General features: G+C 43.3%; 1 protein-coding gene across 12 annotated transcripts in view; it reads right to left on the reverse strand.

The window, feature by feature from the left end:
- Positions 1 to 15,626, reverse strand: part of LOC106591178 (serine/threonine-protein kinase WNK1) — a 173,102-nt gene that overhangs the window by 12,424 nt on the left and 145,052 nt on the right. For 10 of the 12 annotated variants that reach the window (XM_082977927.1, XM_082977935.1, XM_082977934.1 and 7 more), the window contains 2 exons: positions 12,942 to 13,147; positions 10,910 to 11,125 (listed from right to left, as the gene is read on the reverse strand). In XM_082977927.1, coding sequence (XP_082834053.1) covers positions 10,910 to 11,125; positions 12,942 to 13,147 — 422 coding nt within the window. Of the gene's footprint in view, positions 1 to 1,120; positions 1,163 to 9,837; positions 9,934 to 10,909; positions 11,126 to 11,420; positions 11,424 to 12,941; positions 13,148 to 15,626 lie in introns of all 12 variants that reach the window. The other 2 variants (XM_082977936.1, XM_082977931.1) reach the window with 2 other exon arrangements.

The following is a 15,626-nucleotide window of genomic DNA, read 5'->3' on the forward strand; positions in this document are numbered from 1 at the left end:
CACAGAACAGCGCAAACTGATTCTAACCAGAATAGAAAGAGGAGTGGGAGGCCCTGGTGCACAACTGAGCAAGAGGACAAGTACATTAGTGTCTTGTTTGAGAAACAGATACCTCACAAGTCCTCAACTCACAGTTTCATTAAATAGCACCCGCAAAAAACACCGGTCTCAACGTCAACAGTGAAGAGGCGACTCCGGGATGCTGGCCTTCTAGGCAGAGTTCCTCTGTCCAGTGTCTGTGTTCTTTTGCCCATTTTATTATTTTATTTTTATTGGCCAGTCTGAGATATGGCTTTTTCTTTGCAACTCCAGCATCCCGGAGTCGGGACGTTGTTGACACTGTTGACGTTGAGACTGGTGTTTTGCGGGTGCTGTTTAATGAAGCTGCCAGTTGAGGACTTGAGGCTTCTGTTTCTCAAACTAGACACTAATGTACTTTTCCTCACGCTCACTTGCTCAGTTGTTTATTTATGTTGCCCAAACATTTTTGAGGAATACAAGATGTATTGACTTGAAAAATGTATAATTGGTTGAGTACTGTGGATACCAATATCCCTGTGAGCCTCTGCAGGCCCATGTCACCCAGGGTTAAGAACAGACATGGAAAATGAATAATATGACATTGTATTACACCCTCAAAACGTATTCCATGGATCCCATGGACATTTTTTGTAAATCAGTTAAAAAAGGACATTTAGAAGACATTGTTATACATCTGGCCACGGAACCCACTTTGAGAACCGCTGTAATAGATCATGTGAATGGGGTCATCGTCACAACAGAGAAATGCTCAAGTCAGCCTGTGAGAGGAGAGCCTTGTGGACCCCGACACATGACCAAAGCCACAGCTGGCATCCACAGGGCAGTCAGTGCACAGACACTCAAAGCAGAGAGCAACAGGGGGTAGGATTGCGAAATTCCAGTAACTTTTCCAAAATTCCCAGGTTTTCCAGAAAGAGAATAAGCAGGGAGGGAACCCTCCAACTGGGATTTCTGGAAGACCTGGGACATTTGGGAAAGATTCTTTAACTTTGCAACCCTAACAGGGGGGTGCAGAGAGTGAGGGTGGTGGACGAGGCAGTAGGGGGTGAGGGGCAAAGGTCATAAAATAGATAATTACTACAGAGTTGGTTGCAGGGGCAGACTTTTTTCACCATCTTCCCTGAAGAGTGGACGGAGAAAATGTGAAGCGTAGGACGGACGGAGAGAGCGTGAGGATTGGAGGAGAAAGTGTGTGTTAATCATTCACCCTTCTACAACAGACTACAGCATACTGAGTGTTTTCAATTAAAACACAAACAAGCACTCCTCCTGAGGTAAATCCGGATCCTCTCTACAGCTCATTCCCCTTGGCTAATGAGACAGGGTGTAGGGTGCTGGGGATAGGGGTGTAGTTGTAGGGTTTAGGGAGCAGGGAATAGCAGTGGAGGGGTGGAGAGCAGAGGTTGGCAGGAGTGTAAGCTGCAGAGGGATCATTAAGGCATTCATACAAACTTAACATCCATCAATGAACGTAAAAACTCCTTTCATTGAGTCAAACCCAGTCAGAATAAGTTACATCAACTCAACAGGTAAGAAACAATTGCTTGTCTTTCCTTTTTGTCTGCTTTGCAATGGAAGACATGGATCTGGTTGGCTGGGTGGGATCTCTCCTATCAGTTAGCTCAATGGTGAGATGATGGGATGTGATGAGGCTGAGTACAGCACATGGTAAGTTGGAGAAAGGTGGGGTTTCTGGATGTGAAGTTTGCTAAGGTTCTCCGCATTAACTATATCAATGGGGCAAACACAAGAAAGAAGAAAAGACCGCCTGCTGGCTGCAGTAGGGAGTACTGTAGTACAGACCATAACTATTACTAAAGGGTAGTACTGTAGTACAGACCATAACTATTACTAAAGGGTAGTACTGTAGTACAGACCATAACTATTACTAAAGGGTAGTACTGTAGTACAGACCATAACTAAAGGGTAGTACTGTAGTACAGACCATAACTATTACTAAAGGGTAGTACTGTAGTACAGACCATAACTATTACTAAAGGGTAGTACTGTAGTACAGACCATAACTATTACTAAAGGGTAGTACTGTAGTACAGACCATAACTATTACTAAAGGGTAGTACTGTAGTACAGACCATAACTAAAGGGTAGTACTGTAGTACAGACCATAACTAAAGGGTAGTACTATAGTACAGACCATAACTAAAGGGTAGTACTATAGTACAGACCATAACTATTACTAAAGGGTAGTACTGTAGTACAGACCATAACTATTACTAAAGGGTAGTACTGCAGTACAGACCATAACTATTACTAAAGGGTAGTACTGTAGTACAGACCATAACTATTACTAAAGGGTAGTACTGTAGTACAGACCATAACTATTACTAAAGGGTAGTACTGTAGTACCTACCATAACTATTACTAAAGGGTAGTACTGCAGTACAGACCATAACTATTACTAAAGGGTAGTACTGTAGTACAGACCATAACTATTACTAAAGGGTAGTACTGCAGTACAGACCATAACTATTACTAAAGGGTAGTACTGCAGTACAGACCATAACTATTACTAAAGGGTAGTACTGTAGTACAGACCATAACTATTACTAAAGGGTAGTACTGTAGTACCTACCATAACTATTACTAAAGGGTAGTACTGCAGTACAGACCATAACTATTACTAAAGGGTAGTACTGTAGTACAGACCATAACTATTACTAAAGGGTAGTACTGTAGTACAGACCATAACTATTACTAAAGGGTAGTAGTACAGACCATAACTATTACTAAAGGGTAGTACTGTAGTACAGACCATAACTATTACTAAAGGGTAGTACTGCAGTACAGACCATAACTATTACTAAAGGGTAGTACTGTAGTACAGACCATAACTATTACTAAAGGGTAGTACTGTAGTACCTACCATAACTATTACTAAAGGGTAGTACTGCAGTACAGACCATAACTATTACTAAAGGGTAGTACTGTAGTACAGACCATAACTATTACTAAAGGGTAGTACTGTAGTACAGACCATAACTATTACTAAAGGGTAGTAGTACAGACCATAACTATTACTAAAGGGTAGTACTGTAGTACAGACCATAACTATTACTAAAGGGTAGTACTGCAGTACAGACCATAACTATTACTAAAGGGTAGTACTGTAGTACAGACCATAACTATTACTAAAGGGTAGTACTGTAGTACAGACCATAACTATTACTAAAGGGTAGTACTGTAGTACAGACCATAACTATTACTAAAGGGTAGTACTGTAGTACAGACCATAACTATTACTAAAGGGTAGTACTGTAGTACAGACCATAACTATTACTAAAGGGTAGTACTGTAGTACAGACCATAATTATTACTAAAGGGTAGTACTGTAGTACAGACCATAACTAAAGGGTAGTACTGTAGTACAGACCATAACTATTACTAAAGGGTAGTACTGTAGTACCTACCATAACTATTACTAAAGGGTAGTACTGTAGTACCTACCATAACTATTACTAAAGGGTAGTACTGTAGTACAGACCACTAACTAAAGGGTAGTACTGTAGTACAGACCATAACTATTACTAAAGGGTAGTAGTACAGACCATAACTATTACTAAAGGGTAGTACTGTAGTACAGACCATAACTATTACTAAAGGGTAGTACTGTAGTACAGACCATAATTATTACTAAAGGGTAGTAGTACAGACCATAACTATTACTAAAGGGTAGTACTGTAGTACAGACCATAACTATTACTAAAGGGTAGTACTGTAGTACAGACCATAACTATTACTAAAGGGTAGTACTGTAGTACAGACCATAACTAAAGGGTAGTACTGTAGTACAGACCATAATTATTACTAAAGGGTAGTACTGTAGTACAGACCATAACTATTACTAAAGGGTAGTACTGTAGTACAGACCATAACTATTACTAAAGGGTAGTACTGTAGTACAGACCATAACTATTACTAAAGGGTAGTACTGTAGTACAGACCATAACTATTACTAAAGGGTAGTACTGTAGTACAGACCACTAACTAAAGGGTAGTACTGTAGTACAGACCATAACTATTACTAAAGGGTAGTAGTACAGACCATAACTATTACTAAAGGGTAGTACTGTAGTACAGACCATAACTATTACTAAAGGGTAGTACTGTAGTACAGACCATAACTATTACTAAAGGGGTAGTAGTACAGACCATAACTATTACTAAAGGGTAGTACTTGTAGTACAGACCATAACTATTACTAAAGGGTAGTACTGTAGTACAGACCACTAACTAAAGGGTAGTACTGTAGTACAGACCATAACTATTACTAAAGGGTAGTAGTACAGACCATAACTATTACTAAAGGGTAGTACTGTAGTACAGACCATAACTATTACTAAAGGGTAGTACTGTAGTACAGACCATAACTATTACTAAAGGGTAGTACTGTAGTACAGACCATAACTATTACTAAAGGGTAGTACTGTAGTACAGACCATAACTATTACTAAAGGGTAGTACTGTAGTACAGACCATAACTATTACTAAAGGGTAGTACTGTAGTACAGACCATAATTATTACTAAAGGGTAGTACTGTAGTACAGACCATAACTATTACTAAAGGGTAGTACTGTAGTACAGACCATAACTATTACTAAAGGGTAGTACTGTAGTACAGACCATAACTAAAGGGTAGTACTGTAGTACAGACCATAACTATTACTAAAGGGTAGTAGTACAGACCATAACTATTACTAAAGGGTAGTACTGTAGTACAGACCATAATTATTACTAAAGGGTAGTACTGTAGTACAGACCATAATTATTACTAAAGGGTAGTAGTACAGACCATAACTATTACTAAAGGGTAGTATTGTAGTACAGACCATAACTATTACTAAAGGGTAGTACTGTAGTACAGACCATAACTAAAGGGTAGTACTGTAGTACAGACCATAACTATTACTAAAGGGTAGTAGTACAGACCATAACTATTACTAAAGGGTAGTACTGTAGTACAGACCATAATTATTACTAAAGGGTAGTACTGTAGTACAGACCATAATTATTACTAAAGGGTAGTAGTACAGACCATAACTATTACTAAAGGGTAGTACTGTAGTACAGACCATAACTATTACTAAAGGGTAGTACTGTAGTACAGACCATAACTATTACTAAAGGGTAGTACTGTAGTACAGACCATAACTAAAGGGTAGTACTATAGTACAGACCATAATTATTACTAAAGGGTAGTACTGTAGTACAGACCATAACTATTACTAAAGGGTAGTACTGTAGTACAGACCATAATTATTACTAAAGGGTAGTACTGTAGTACAGACCATAACTATTACTAAAGGGTAGTACTGTAGTACAGACCATAACTATTACTAAAGGGTAGTACTGTAGTACAGACCATAACTAAAGGGTAGTACTGTAGTACAGACCATAACTATTACTAAAGGGTAGTAGTACAGACCATAACTATTACTAAAGGGTAGTACTGTAGTACAGACCATAATTATTACTAAAGGGTAGTACTGTAGTACAGACCATAATTATTACTAAAGGGTAGTAGTACAGACCATAACTATTACTAAAGGGTAGTATTGTAGTACAGACCATAACTATTACTAAAGGGTAGTACTGTAGTACAGACCATAACTATTACTAAAGGGTAGTACTGTAGTACAGACCATAACTAAAGGGTAGTACTATAGTACAGACCATAATTATTACTAAAGGGTAGTACTGTAGTACAGACCATAACTATTACTAAAGGGTAGTACTGTAGTACAGACCATAATTATTACTAAAGGGTAGTACTGTAGTACAGACCATAACTATTACTAAAGGGTAGTACTGTAGTACAGACCATAACTATTACTAAAGGGTAGTACTGTAGTACAGACCATAATTATTACTAAAGGGTAGTACTTTAGTACAGACCATAACTAAAGGGTAGTACTGTAGTACAGACCATAACTATTACTAAAGGGTAGTACTGTAGTACAGACCATTACTAAAGGGTAGTACTGTAGTACAGACCATTACTAAAGGGTAGTACTGTAGTACAGACCATTACTAAAGGGTAGTACTGTAGTACAGACCATAACTAAAGGGTAGTACTGTAGTATAGACCATAACTAAAGGGTAGTACTGCAGTACAGACCATAACTATTACTAAAGGGTAGTACTGTAGTACAGACCATAACTAAAGGGTAGTACTGCAGTACAGACCATAACTATTACTAAAGGGTAGTACTGTAGTACAGACCATAACTATTACAAAAGGGTAGTACTGTAGTACAGACCATAACTATAACTAAAGGGTAGTACAGACCATAACTAATACTAAAGGGTAGTACTGTAGTACAGACCATAACTAAAGGGTAGTACTGTAGTACAGACCATAACTATTACTAAAGGGTAGTACTGCAGTACAGACCATAACTATTACTAAAGGGTAGTACTGCAGTACAGACCATAACTATTACTAAAGGGTAGTACTGTAGTACAGACCATAACTATTACTAAAGGGTAGTACTGTAGTACAGACCGTAACTATTACTAAAGGGTAGTACTGTAGTACAGACCGTAACTATTACTAAAGGGTAGTACTGCAGTACAGACCATAACTATTACTAAAGGGTAGTACTGTAGTACAGACCATAACTATTACTAAAGGGTAGTACTGTAGTACAGACCATAACTATTACTAAAGGGTAGTACTGTAGTACAGACCGTAACTATTACTAAAGGGTAGTACTGTAGTACAGACCATAACTATTACTAAAGGGTAGTACTGTAGTACAGACCATAACTATTACTAAAGGGTAGTACTGTAGTACAGACCATAACTATTACTAAAGGGTAGTACTGTAGTACAGACCATAACTAAAGGGTAGTACTGTAGTACAGACCATAATTATTACTAAAGGGTAGTACTGTAGTACAGACCATAACTATTACTAAAGGGTAGTACTGTAGTACAGACCATAACTATTACTAAAGGGTAGTACTGTAGTACAGACCATAATTATTACTAAAGGGTAGTACTGTAGTACAGACCATAACTATTACTAAAGGGTAGTACAGACCATAACTATTACTAAAGGGTAGTACTGTAGTACAGACCATAACTATTACTAAAGGGTAGTACTGTAGTACAGACCATTACTAAAGGGTAGTACTGTAGTACAGACCATTACTAAAGGGTAGTACTGTAGTACAGACCATAACTAAAGGGTAGTACTGTAGTACAGACCATAACTAAAGGGTAGTACTGTAGTACAGACCATAACTATTACTAAAGGGTAGTAGTACAGACCATAACTATTACTAAAGGGTAGTAGTACAGACCATAACTATTACTAAAGGGTAGTAGTACAGACCATAACTATTACTAAAGGGTAGTACTGTAGTACAGACCATAACTATTACTAAAGGGTAGTACTGTAGTACAGACCAGATTAACATTCCAATCATTCAAGAACTTCAAAAGTATAGCCTGAACCGTTTAAATCAGGGTGATTATTAGCTGGATGAAGAAACGTTAGACATGATAATATTATGATTAGATGTTGACCTGAGTGGAGAGTATGGGACCGTAGTGGAAATGGATCAGTGTGGAGGACCAAGTGGCAAATATTACACCTTGGTATTATACATAAATATCTATCACATTGTAGAACAGTTCTCTCCAGCCCTGTTCCTAGAGAGCTACTCTCCTGTAGGTTTTCACTCCAACCATAATCTAACATCTGATTCTAACAATTAGCTGGTTGAGAAGATGCATCGGGTTAGTTCCAAGTGGGATTGGGGCGAAAACTCAGGAACAGGGTCGGAGAGCCCTGTTCTAGACTGTACCGGTCTTATAGCTCAACATGCTTTACGGAGCCATTACTGTTGCTATAGGTGATAATAATCAACATGGTTTATAGACTGGGTCAGATGTTTAAGGCTCTGCCTCCACACTGTATGTCTGGGGTTATAAACTACATGACTTTAATGCACGAGGATGGGAATGTACAGTCGTGGCCAAAAGTTTTAAGAATGACACAAATATTAATTTCCACAAAGTTTGCTGCTTCAGTGTCTTTAGATATTTTTGTCAGATGTTACTATGGAATACTGAAGTATAATTACAAGCATTTCATAAGTGTCAAAGGCTTTTTTTGACAATTACATGAAGTTGATGCAAAGAGTCAATATTTGCAGTGTTGACCCTTCTTTTTCAAGACCTCTGCAATCCGCCCTGGCATGCTGTCAATTAACTTCTGGGCCACATCCTGACTGATGGCAGCCCATTCTTGCATAATCAATGCTTGGAGTTTGTCAGAATTTGTGGGTTTTTGTTTGCCCACCCCCCTCTTGAGAATTGACCACAACTTCTCAATGGGATTAAGGTCTGGGGAGTTTCCTGGCCATGGACCCAAAATATCGATGTTTTGTTCCCCGAGCCACTTAGTTATCACTTTTGCCTTATGGCAAGGTGCTCCATCATGCTGGAAAAGGCATTGTTCATCACCAAACTGTTCCTGGATGGTTGGGAGAAGTTGCTCTCGGAGGATGTGTTGGTACCATTCTTTATTCATGGCTGTGTTCTTAGGCAAAATTGTGAGTGAGCCCACTCCCTTGGCTGAGAAGCAACCCCACACATGAATGGTCTCAGGAGGCTTTACTGTTGGCATGCCACAGGACTGATGGTAGCGCTCACCTTGTCTTCTCCGGACAAGCTTTTTTCCCGATGCCCCAAACAATCATAACGGGGATTCATCAGAGAAAATGACTTTACCCCAGTCCTCAGCAGTCCAATCCCTGTACCTTTTGCAGAATATCAGTCTGTCCCTGATGTTTTTCCTGGAGAGAAGTGGCTTCTTTGCTGCCCGTCTTGACACCAGACCATCCTCCAAAAGTCTTCGCCTCACTGTGCGTGCAGATGGACTCACACCTGCCTGCTGCCATTCCTGAGCAAGCTCTGTACTGGTGGTGCCCCGATCCCGCAGCTGAATCAACTTTAGGAGACGGTCCTGGCTTTTGCTGGACTTTCTTGGGCGCCCTGAAGCCTTCTTCACAACAATTGAACCGCTCTCCTTGAAGTTCTTGATGATCCCATAAATGGTTGATTTAGGTGCAATCTTACTGGCAGCAATATCCTTGCCTGTGAAGCCCTTTTTGTGCAAAGCAATGATGACGGCACATGTTTTCTTGCAGGTAACCATTGCTGACAGAGGAAGAACAATGATTCCAAGCACCACCCTCCTTTTGAAGCTTCCAGTCTGTTATTCGAACTCAAATCAGCATGACAGAGTGATCTCCAGCCTTGTCCTCGTCAACACTCACACCTGTGTTAACGAGAGAATCCCTGACATGATGTCAGCTGGTCCTTTTGTGGCAGGGCTGAAATGCAGTGGAAATGTTTTTGGGGGATTCAGTTCATTTGCATGGCAAAGAGGGACTTTGCAATTAATTGCAATTCATCTGATAACTCTTCATAACATTCTGGAGTATATGCAAATTTCCATCATACAAACTGAGGCAGCAGACTTTGTGAAAATTAATATTGGTGTCATTCTCAAAACTTTTGGCCACGACTGTAGAGAATGCCATTAGATACATGTATCCATTCATCTATGTGATGATGCCTCATCAGTGGTCATTGAGTCATTGATCTACAATTATCTATAAATGAGGCCAATTTTTTAAAAAGGCTAAAATGCCAGAAAGGAGAAAAGGCTCCCAATCGGAAGACAAGAGATAAATCACATGACAGGAAGTAGGAAGTGAAGGAGAAAGAAGACAAAGGAAGAGGAAGAAGCGTTACACACAAAGAGCCAAGCAGGGCGTACTCAGAAAACGGGTCCTTCTGCCACCACCTGGTTTGATGGTCACTCTCTCCGACCCACAGCTGAACGTTACACAGCCTGTGGTACAAAAAGAGAGGGGGAGAGAAAGAGAGAGGGAGAGAGAGAGAGAGGAGGGGTAGATAGAAAGGGAGAGATAGAGAGAGAGGGGGTAGAAAGAGCGAGGAGGGGTAGATCGAGATAGAAAGAGGAGAGAGGGAGAGAGAAAAAGAGGTACACATACACACAGTAAGAATGGAACAGTAAGTACACTGAGGAACAGAGAGGGAGATGGAGAGAATGGAGAGGGATGGAGGAGAGGATAGGATAGAGCTGCACTGGGAGCAATAGCACCCCCTGTAGCGTGGGAGGAATAGGAGTGGCCCCACCAAGACAGAAATGGAGCTTCCACTGAGTGTGGTGGTGGGCTGGGGGAGGGTGGTGGTATGGGGTGGGGGTATGGGGTGGTGGTATGGGGTGGGAGTATGGGGTGGTGGTGGTATGGGGTGGGGGTGGTGGTATGGGGGGTGGTGGTAGGGGGGTGGGGGGTGGTGGTAGGGGTGGGGGTGGTGGTATGGGGTGGGGGTGGTGGTATGGGGTGGGGGTGGTGGTATGGGGTGGGGGTGGTGGTAGGGGTGGGGTGGGGGGGTGGTGGTATGGGGTGGGGGTGGTGGTATTGGGTATGGGGTGGTGGTATTGGGTATGGGGTGGGGGAGGGGTGGTGGTGGTATGGGGTGGGGGTGGTGGTATGGGGTGGGGGTGGTGGTATGGGGTGGTGGTATGGGGTGGGGGTGGTGGTATGGGGTGGTGGTATGGGGTGGTGGTATGGGGTGGTGGTATGGGGTGGGGGTGGTGGTATGGGGTGGGGGTGGTGGTATTGGGTATGGGGTGGTGGTATTGGGTATGGGGTGGGGGAGGGGTGGTGGTGGTATGGGGTGTTAGTGGAAGATTAACTTTTCCTCAGGCAAATGAGGCCTACTAGAGGCAGATGGAAGGACTAATGGGACGGAGGGATGAGAGCCAAGGCCTAGGCAGCTGGGCGCCGTGTGGGGCCTACCTTGGGTGGGGGCACAGAGACTGGGCACGGACAGCGTAGCTTCGCTGGTGTAGGCAGAGCACAGGTTCTCACTGGAGGGGCCGAGATGCTTGAGGGGCCGGGGTCGGCTCCCTGAGGCAGGGTGGAGGTTGGGGTCGGGGAGGCCCACAGGGGCCAGGAGGAGAGCCTGGTAGGGTGGGTACACTGAGGGGGCGCTCTGTGCAGATAAAGTGCTGCCTGAAGTTGACACACACAGACACCATACACACAGAGGAGGAGAACAGGGGAGGGAGGAGGACAGGTCAGGGGAACAGCCTCCAAAAGTGCAGACACGCATACAGTGACTCTGACACATAGTGTAGGTAGGTAGGTAGGTAGGGTGCAGAGTGCTGGGTTACATCATAAACAATACAGCTAGTTCACTGTATGGTTTAAAAGTGAAGGAAGGAGAGAAGAGAAGATTGGTTTGCCACAAGTAGTCCTGTGAAGAAGAGAAAGCGAGTACAGTAACAAAGTCCCTACTGTAACACACTGGCTCTGCCAATACCCTCTACTGAGGAGGACCACAGGTTAGAGGTCAGGACCTGTCTATAGTGGCTCTAACAAAGATCGTGGATAAATGAAGATCGCTTATTCCGGCCGTTTACCATTGAAAGAAAATATATATCTCCCATAGACACCAATGCGATAGCAGTTGGGTCTGGTCTACTAAGTTGACTTCAATTGAACCAGAAAAAAAACAGAGAGTGGGGTGTCTCACTTCCTTTTCCATCTCTGGCTCTAACACACTTAAGGTCAACAGGTTAGAGGTCAAGGGCTGCAGGGGGCGCTTTCTGATATGACCAGTTCAGACAGAGGTCAGGGGTTAGTAGTACCTGGCTGCAGGGGGCTCTTGCTGATATGACCAGTTCAGACAGAGGTCAGGGATTAGTAGTACCTGGCTGCAGGGGGCTCTTGCTGATATGACCAGTTCAGACAGAGGTCAGGGATTAGTAGTACCTGGCTGCAGGGGGCTCTTGCTGATATGACCAGTTCAGACAGAGGTCAGGGATTAGTAGTACCTGGCTGCAGGGGGCTCTTGCTGATATGACCAGTTCAGACAGAGGTCAGGGATTAGTAGTACCTGGCTGCAGGGGGCTCTTGCTGATATGACAAGTTCAGACAGAGGTCAGGGGTTAGTAGTACCTGGCTGCAGGGGGCTCTTGCTGATATGACCAGTTCAGACAGAGGTCAGGGGTTAGTAGTACCTGGCTGCAGGGGGCTCTTGCTGATATGACCAGTTCAGACAGAGGTCAGGGGTTAGTAGTACCTGGCTGCAGGGGGCTCTTGCTGATATGACCAGTTCAGACAGAGGTCAGGGATTAGTAGTACCTGGCTGCAGGGGGCTCTTGCTGATATGACCAGTTCAGACAGAGGTCAGGGATTAGTAGTACCTGGCTGCAGGGGGCTCTTGCTGATATGACCAGTTCAGACAGAGGTCAGGGGTTAGTAGCACCTGGCTGCAGGGGGCTCTTGCTGATATGACCAGTTCAGACAGAGGTCAGGGATTAGTAGTACCTGGCTGCAGGGGGCTCTTGCTGATATGACCAGTTCAGACAGAGGTCAGGGGTTAGTAGCACCTGGCTGCAGGGGGCTCTTGCTGATATGACCAGTTCAGACAGAGGTCAGGGATTAGTAGTACCTGGCTGCAGGGGGCTCTTGCTGATATGACCAGTTCAGACAGAGGTCAGGGGTTAGTAGCACCTGGCTGCAGGGGGCTCTTGCTGATATGACCAGTTCAGACAGAGGTCAGGGATTAGTAGTACCTGGCTGCAGGGGGCTCTTGCTGATATGACCAGTTCAGACAGAGGTCAGGGGTTAGTAGCACCTGGCTGCAGGGGGCTCTTGCTGATATGACCAGTTCAGACAGAGGTCAGGGGTTAGTAGTACCTGGCTGCAGGGGGCTCTTGCTGATATGACCAGTTCAGACAGAGGTCAGGGGTTAGTAGTACCTGGCTGCAGGGGGCTCTTGCTGATATGACCAGTTCAGACAGAGGTCAGGGGTTAGTAGTACCTGGCTGCAGGGGGCTCTTGCTGCCCTGGGAGGAGCTACAGCGGCTGGACTTGCTGCTCTTGCTTTTGGTGGGTCGTCTCCTGCGACCGGCCAGGGCTACAGCTGGAGGGACCACCACGGCTGGAGGCACCTTGCCCAGCCTGGCGAACAGGGAGTCAATCTCATCCTTCTGCTTGGTGTGCAGGGCCTGGATCTCCTTCATGTGCCTGGAGAGGAGAGGAGATGAGAGGGAGCTGAATAGACAGCATATCAACCAAAAATATTCCCCAAATCCAATCAGTCTAATATCACAGGAACATTTCAGGTGAAGATAGACATCTGGGGGTTTTAGGAATGGAAACATATGCACTTAAATGTGACAATTCAAGAAGGGATTTTTTTGGAACAGCAAACAGGAACATGTCAGTTGAGCAGAAGAGAGGAGAGAGAAACAGGGTTAACCTACTAAAGCAGAAGAGAGAGAAACAGGGTTAACCTACTAAAGCAGAGGAGAGGAGAGAGAAACAGGGTAAACCTACTAAAGCAGAGGAGAGAGAAACAGGGTAAACCTACTAAAGCAGAAGAGGAGAGAGAAACAGGGTAAACCTACTAAAGCAGAAGAGAGGAGAGAGAAACAGGGTTAACCTACTAAAGCAGAAGAGAGAGAAACAGGGTAAACCTACTAAAGCAGAAGAGAGAGAAACAGGGTAAACCTACTAAAGCAGAAGAGAGAGAAACAGGGTAAACCTACTAAAGAAGAAGAGAGAGAAACAGGGTAAACCTACTAAAGCAGAAGAGAGAGAAACAGGGTAAACCTACTAAAGCAGAAGAGAGAAACAGGGTAAACCTACTAAAGCAGAAGAGAGAAACAGGGTAAACCTACTAAAGCAGAAGAGAGGAGAGAGAAACAGGGTTAACCTACTAAAGCAGAAGAGAGGAGAGAGAAACAGGGTAAACCTACTAAAGCAGAGGAGAGGAGAGAGAAACAGGGTTAACCTACTAAAGCAGAAGAGAGGAGAGAGAAACAGGGTTAACCTACTAAAGCAGAAGAGAGAGAAACAGGGTAAACCTACTAAAGCAGAGGAGAGGAGAGAGAAACAGGGTAAACCTACTAAAGCAGAAGAGAGAGAAACAGGGTAAACCTACTAAAGCAGAAGAGAGAGAAACAGGGTAAACCTACTAAAGCAGAAGAGAGAAACAGGGTAAACCTACTAAAGCAGAAGAGAGAAACAGGGTAAACCTACTAAAGCAGAAGAGAGGAGAGAGAAACAGGGTAAACCTACTAAAGCAGAAGAGAGGAGAGAGAAACAGGGTAAACCTACTAAAGCAGAGGAGAGGAGAGAGAAACAGGGTTAACCTACTAAAGCAGAAGAGAGGAGAGAGAAACAGGGTTAACCTACTAAAGCAGAAGAGAGAGAAACAGGGTAAACCTACTAAAGCAGAGGAGAGGAGAGAGAAACAGGGTAAACCTACTAAAGCAGAAGAGAGGAGAGAGAAACAGGGTAAACCTACTAAAGCAGAGGAGAGAGAAACAGGGTAAACCTACTAAAGCAGAAGAGAGAGAAACAGGGTAAACCTACTAAAGCAGAGGAGAGAGAAACAGGGTAAACCTACTAAAGCAGAAGAGAGAGAAACAGGGTAAACCTACTAAAGCAGAAGAGAGAGAAACAGGGTAAACCTACTAAAGCAGAAGAGAGGAGAGAGAAACAGGGTAAACCTACTAAAGCAGAAGAGAGAGAAACAGGGTTAACCTACTAAAGCAGAAGAGAGAGAAACAGGGTAAACCTACTAAAGCAGAAGAGAGGAGAGAGAAACAGGGTAAACCTACTAAAGCAGAAGAGAGAGAAACAGGGTAAACCTACTAAAGCAGAAGAGAGAGAAACAGGGTAAACCTACTAAAGCAGAAGAGAGAGAAACAGGGTTAACCTACTAAAGCAGAAGAGAGGAGAGAGAAACAGGGTAAACCTACTAAAGCAGAAGAGAGAGAAACAGGGTAAACCTACTAAAGCAGAAGAGAGGAGAGAGAAACAGGGTAAACCTACTAAAGCAGAAGAGAGAGAAACAGGGTAAACCTACTAAAGCAGAAGAGAGGAGAGAGAAACAGGGTAAACCTACTAAAGCAGAAGAGAGAGAAACAGGGTTAACCTACTAAAGCAGAGAGACAGGGTAAACCTACTAAAGCAGAAGAGAGGAGAGAGAAACAGGGTAAACCTACTAAAGCAGAAGAGAGAGAAACAGGGTAAACCTACTAAAGCAGAAGAGAGAGAAACAGGGTTAACCTACTAAAGCAGAAGAGAGGAGAGAGAAACAGGGTAAACCTACTAAAGCAGAAGAGAGAGAAACAGGGTAAACCTACTAAAGCAGAAGAGAGGAGAGAGAAACAGGGTAAACCTACTAAAGCAGAAGAGAGAGAAACAGGGTAAACCTACTAAAGCAGAAGAGAGGAGAGAGAAACAGGGTAAACCTACTAAAGCAGAGAGAGGAGAGAGAAACAGGGTTAACCTACTAAAGCAGAAGAGAGGAGAGAGAAACAGGGTAAACCTACTAAAGCAGAAGAGAGAGAAACAGGGTTAACCTACTAAAGCAGAGAGAGGAGAGAGAAACAGGGTAAACCTACTAAAGCAGAAGAGAGAAACAGGGTAAACCTACTAAAGCAGAAGAGAGGAGAGAGAAACAGGGTAAACCTACTAAAGCAGAAGAGAGAGA

The sequence above is a fragment of the Salmo salar genome, chromosome 07 (assembly GCF_965601325.2).
Source record: "Salmo salar chromosome 07, fSalSal1, whole genome shotgun sequence".
Taxonomy (NCBI): domain Eukaryota; kingdom Metazoa; phylum Chordata; class Actinopteri; order Salmoniformes; family Salmonidae; genus Salmo; species Salmo salar.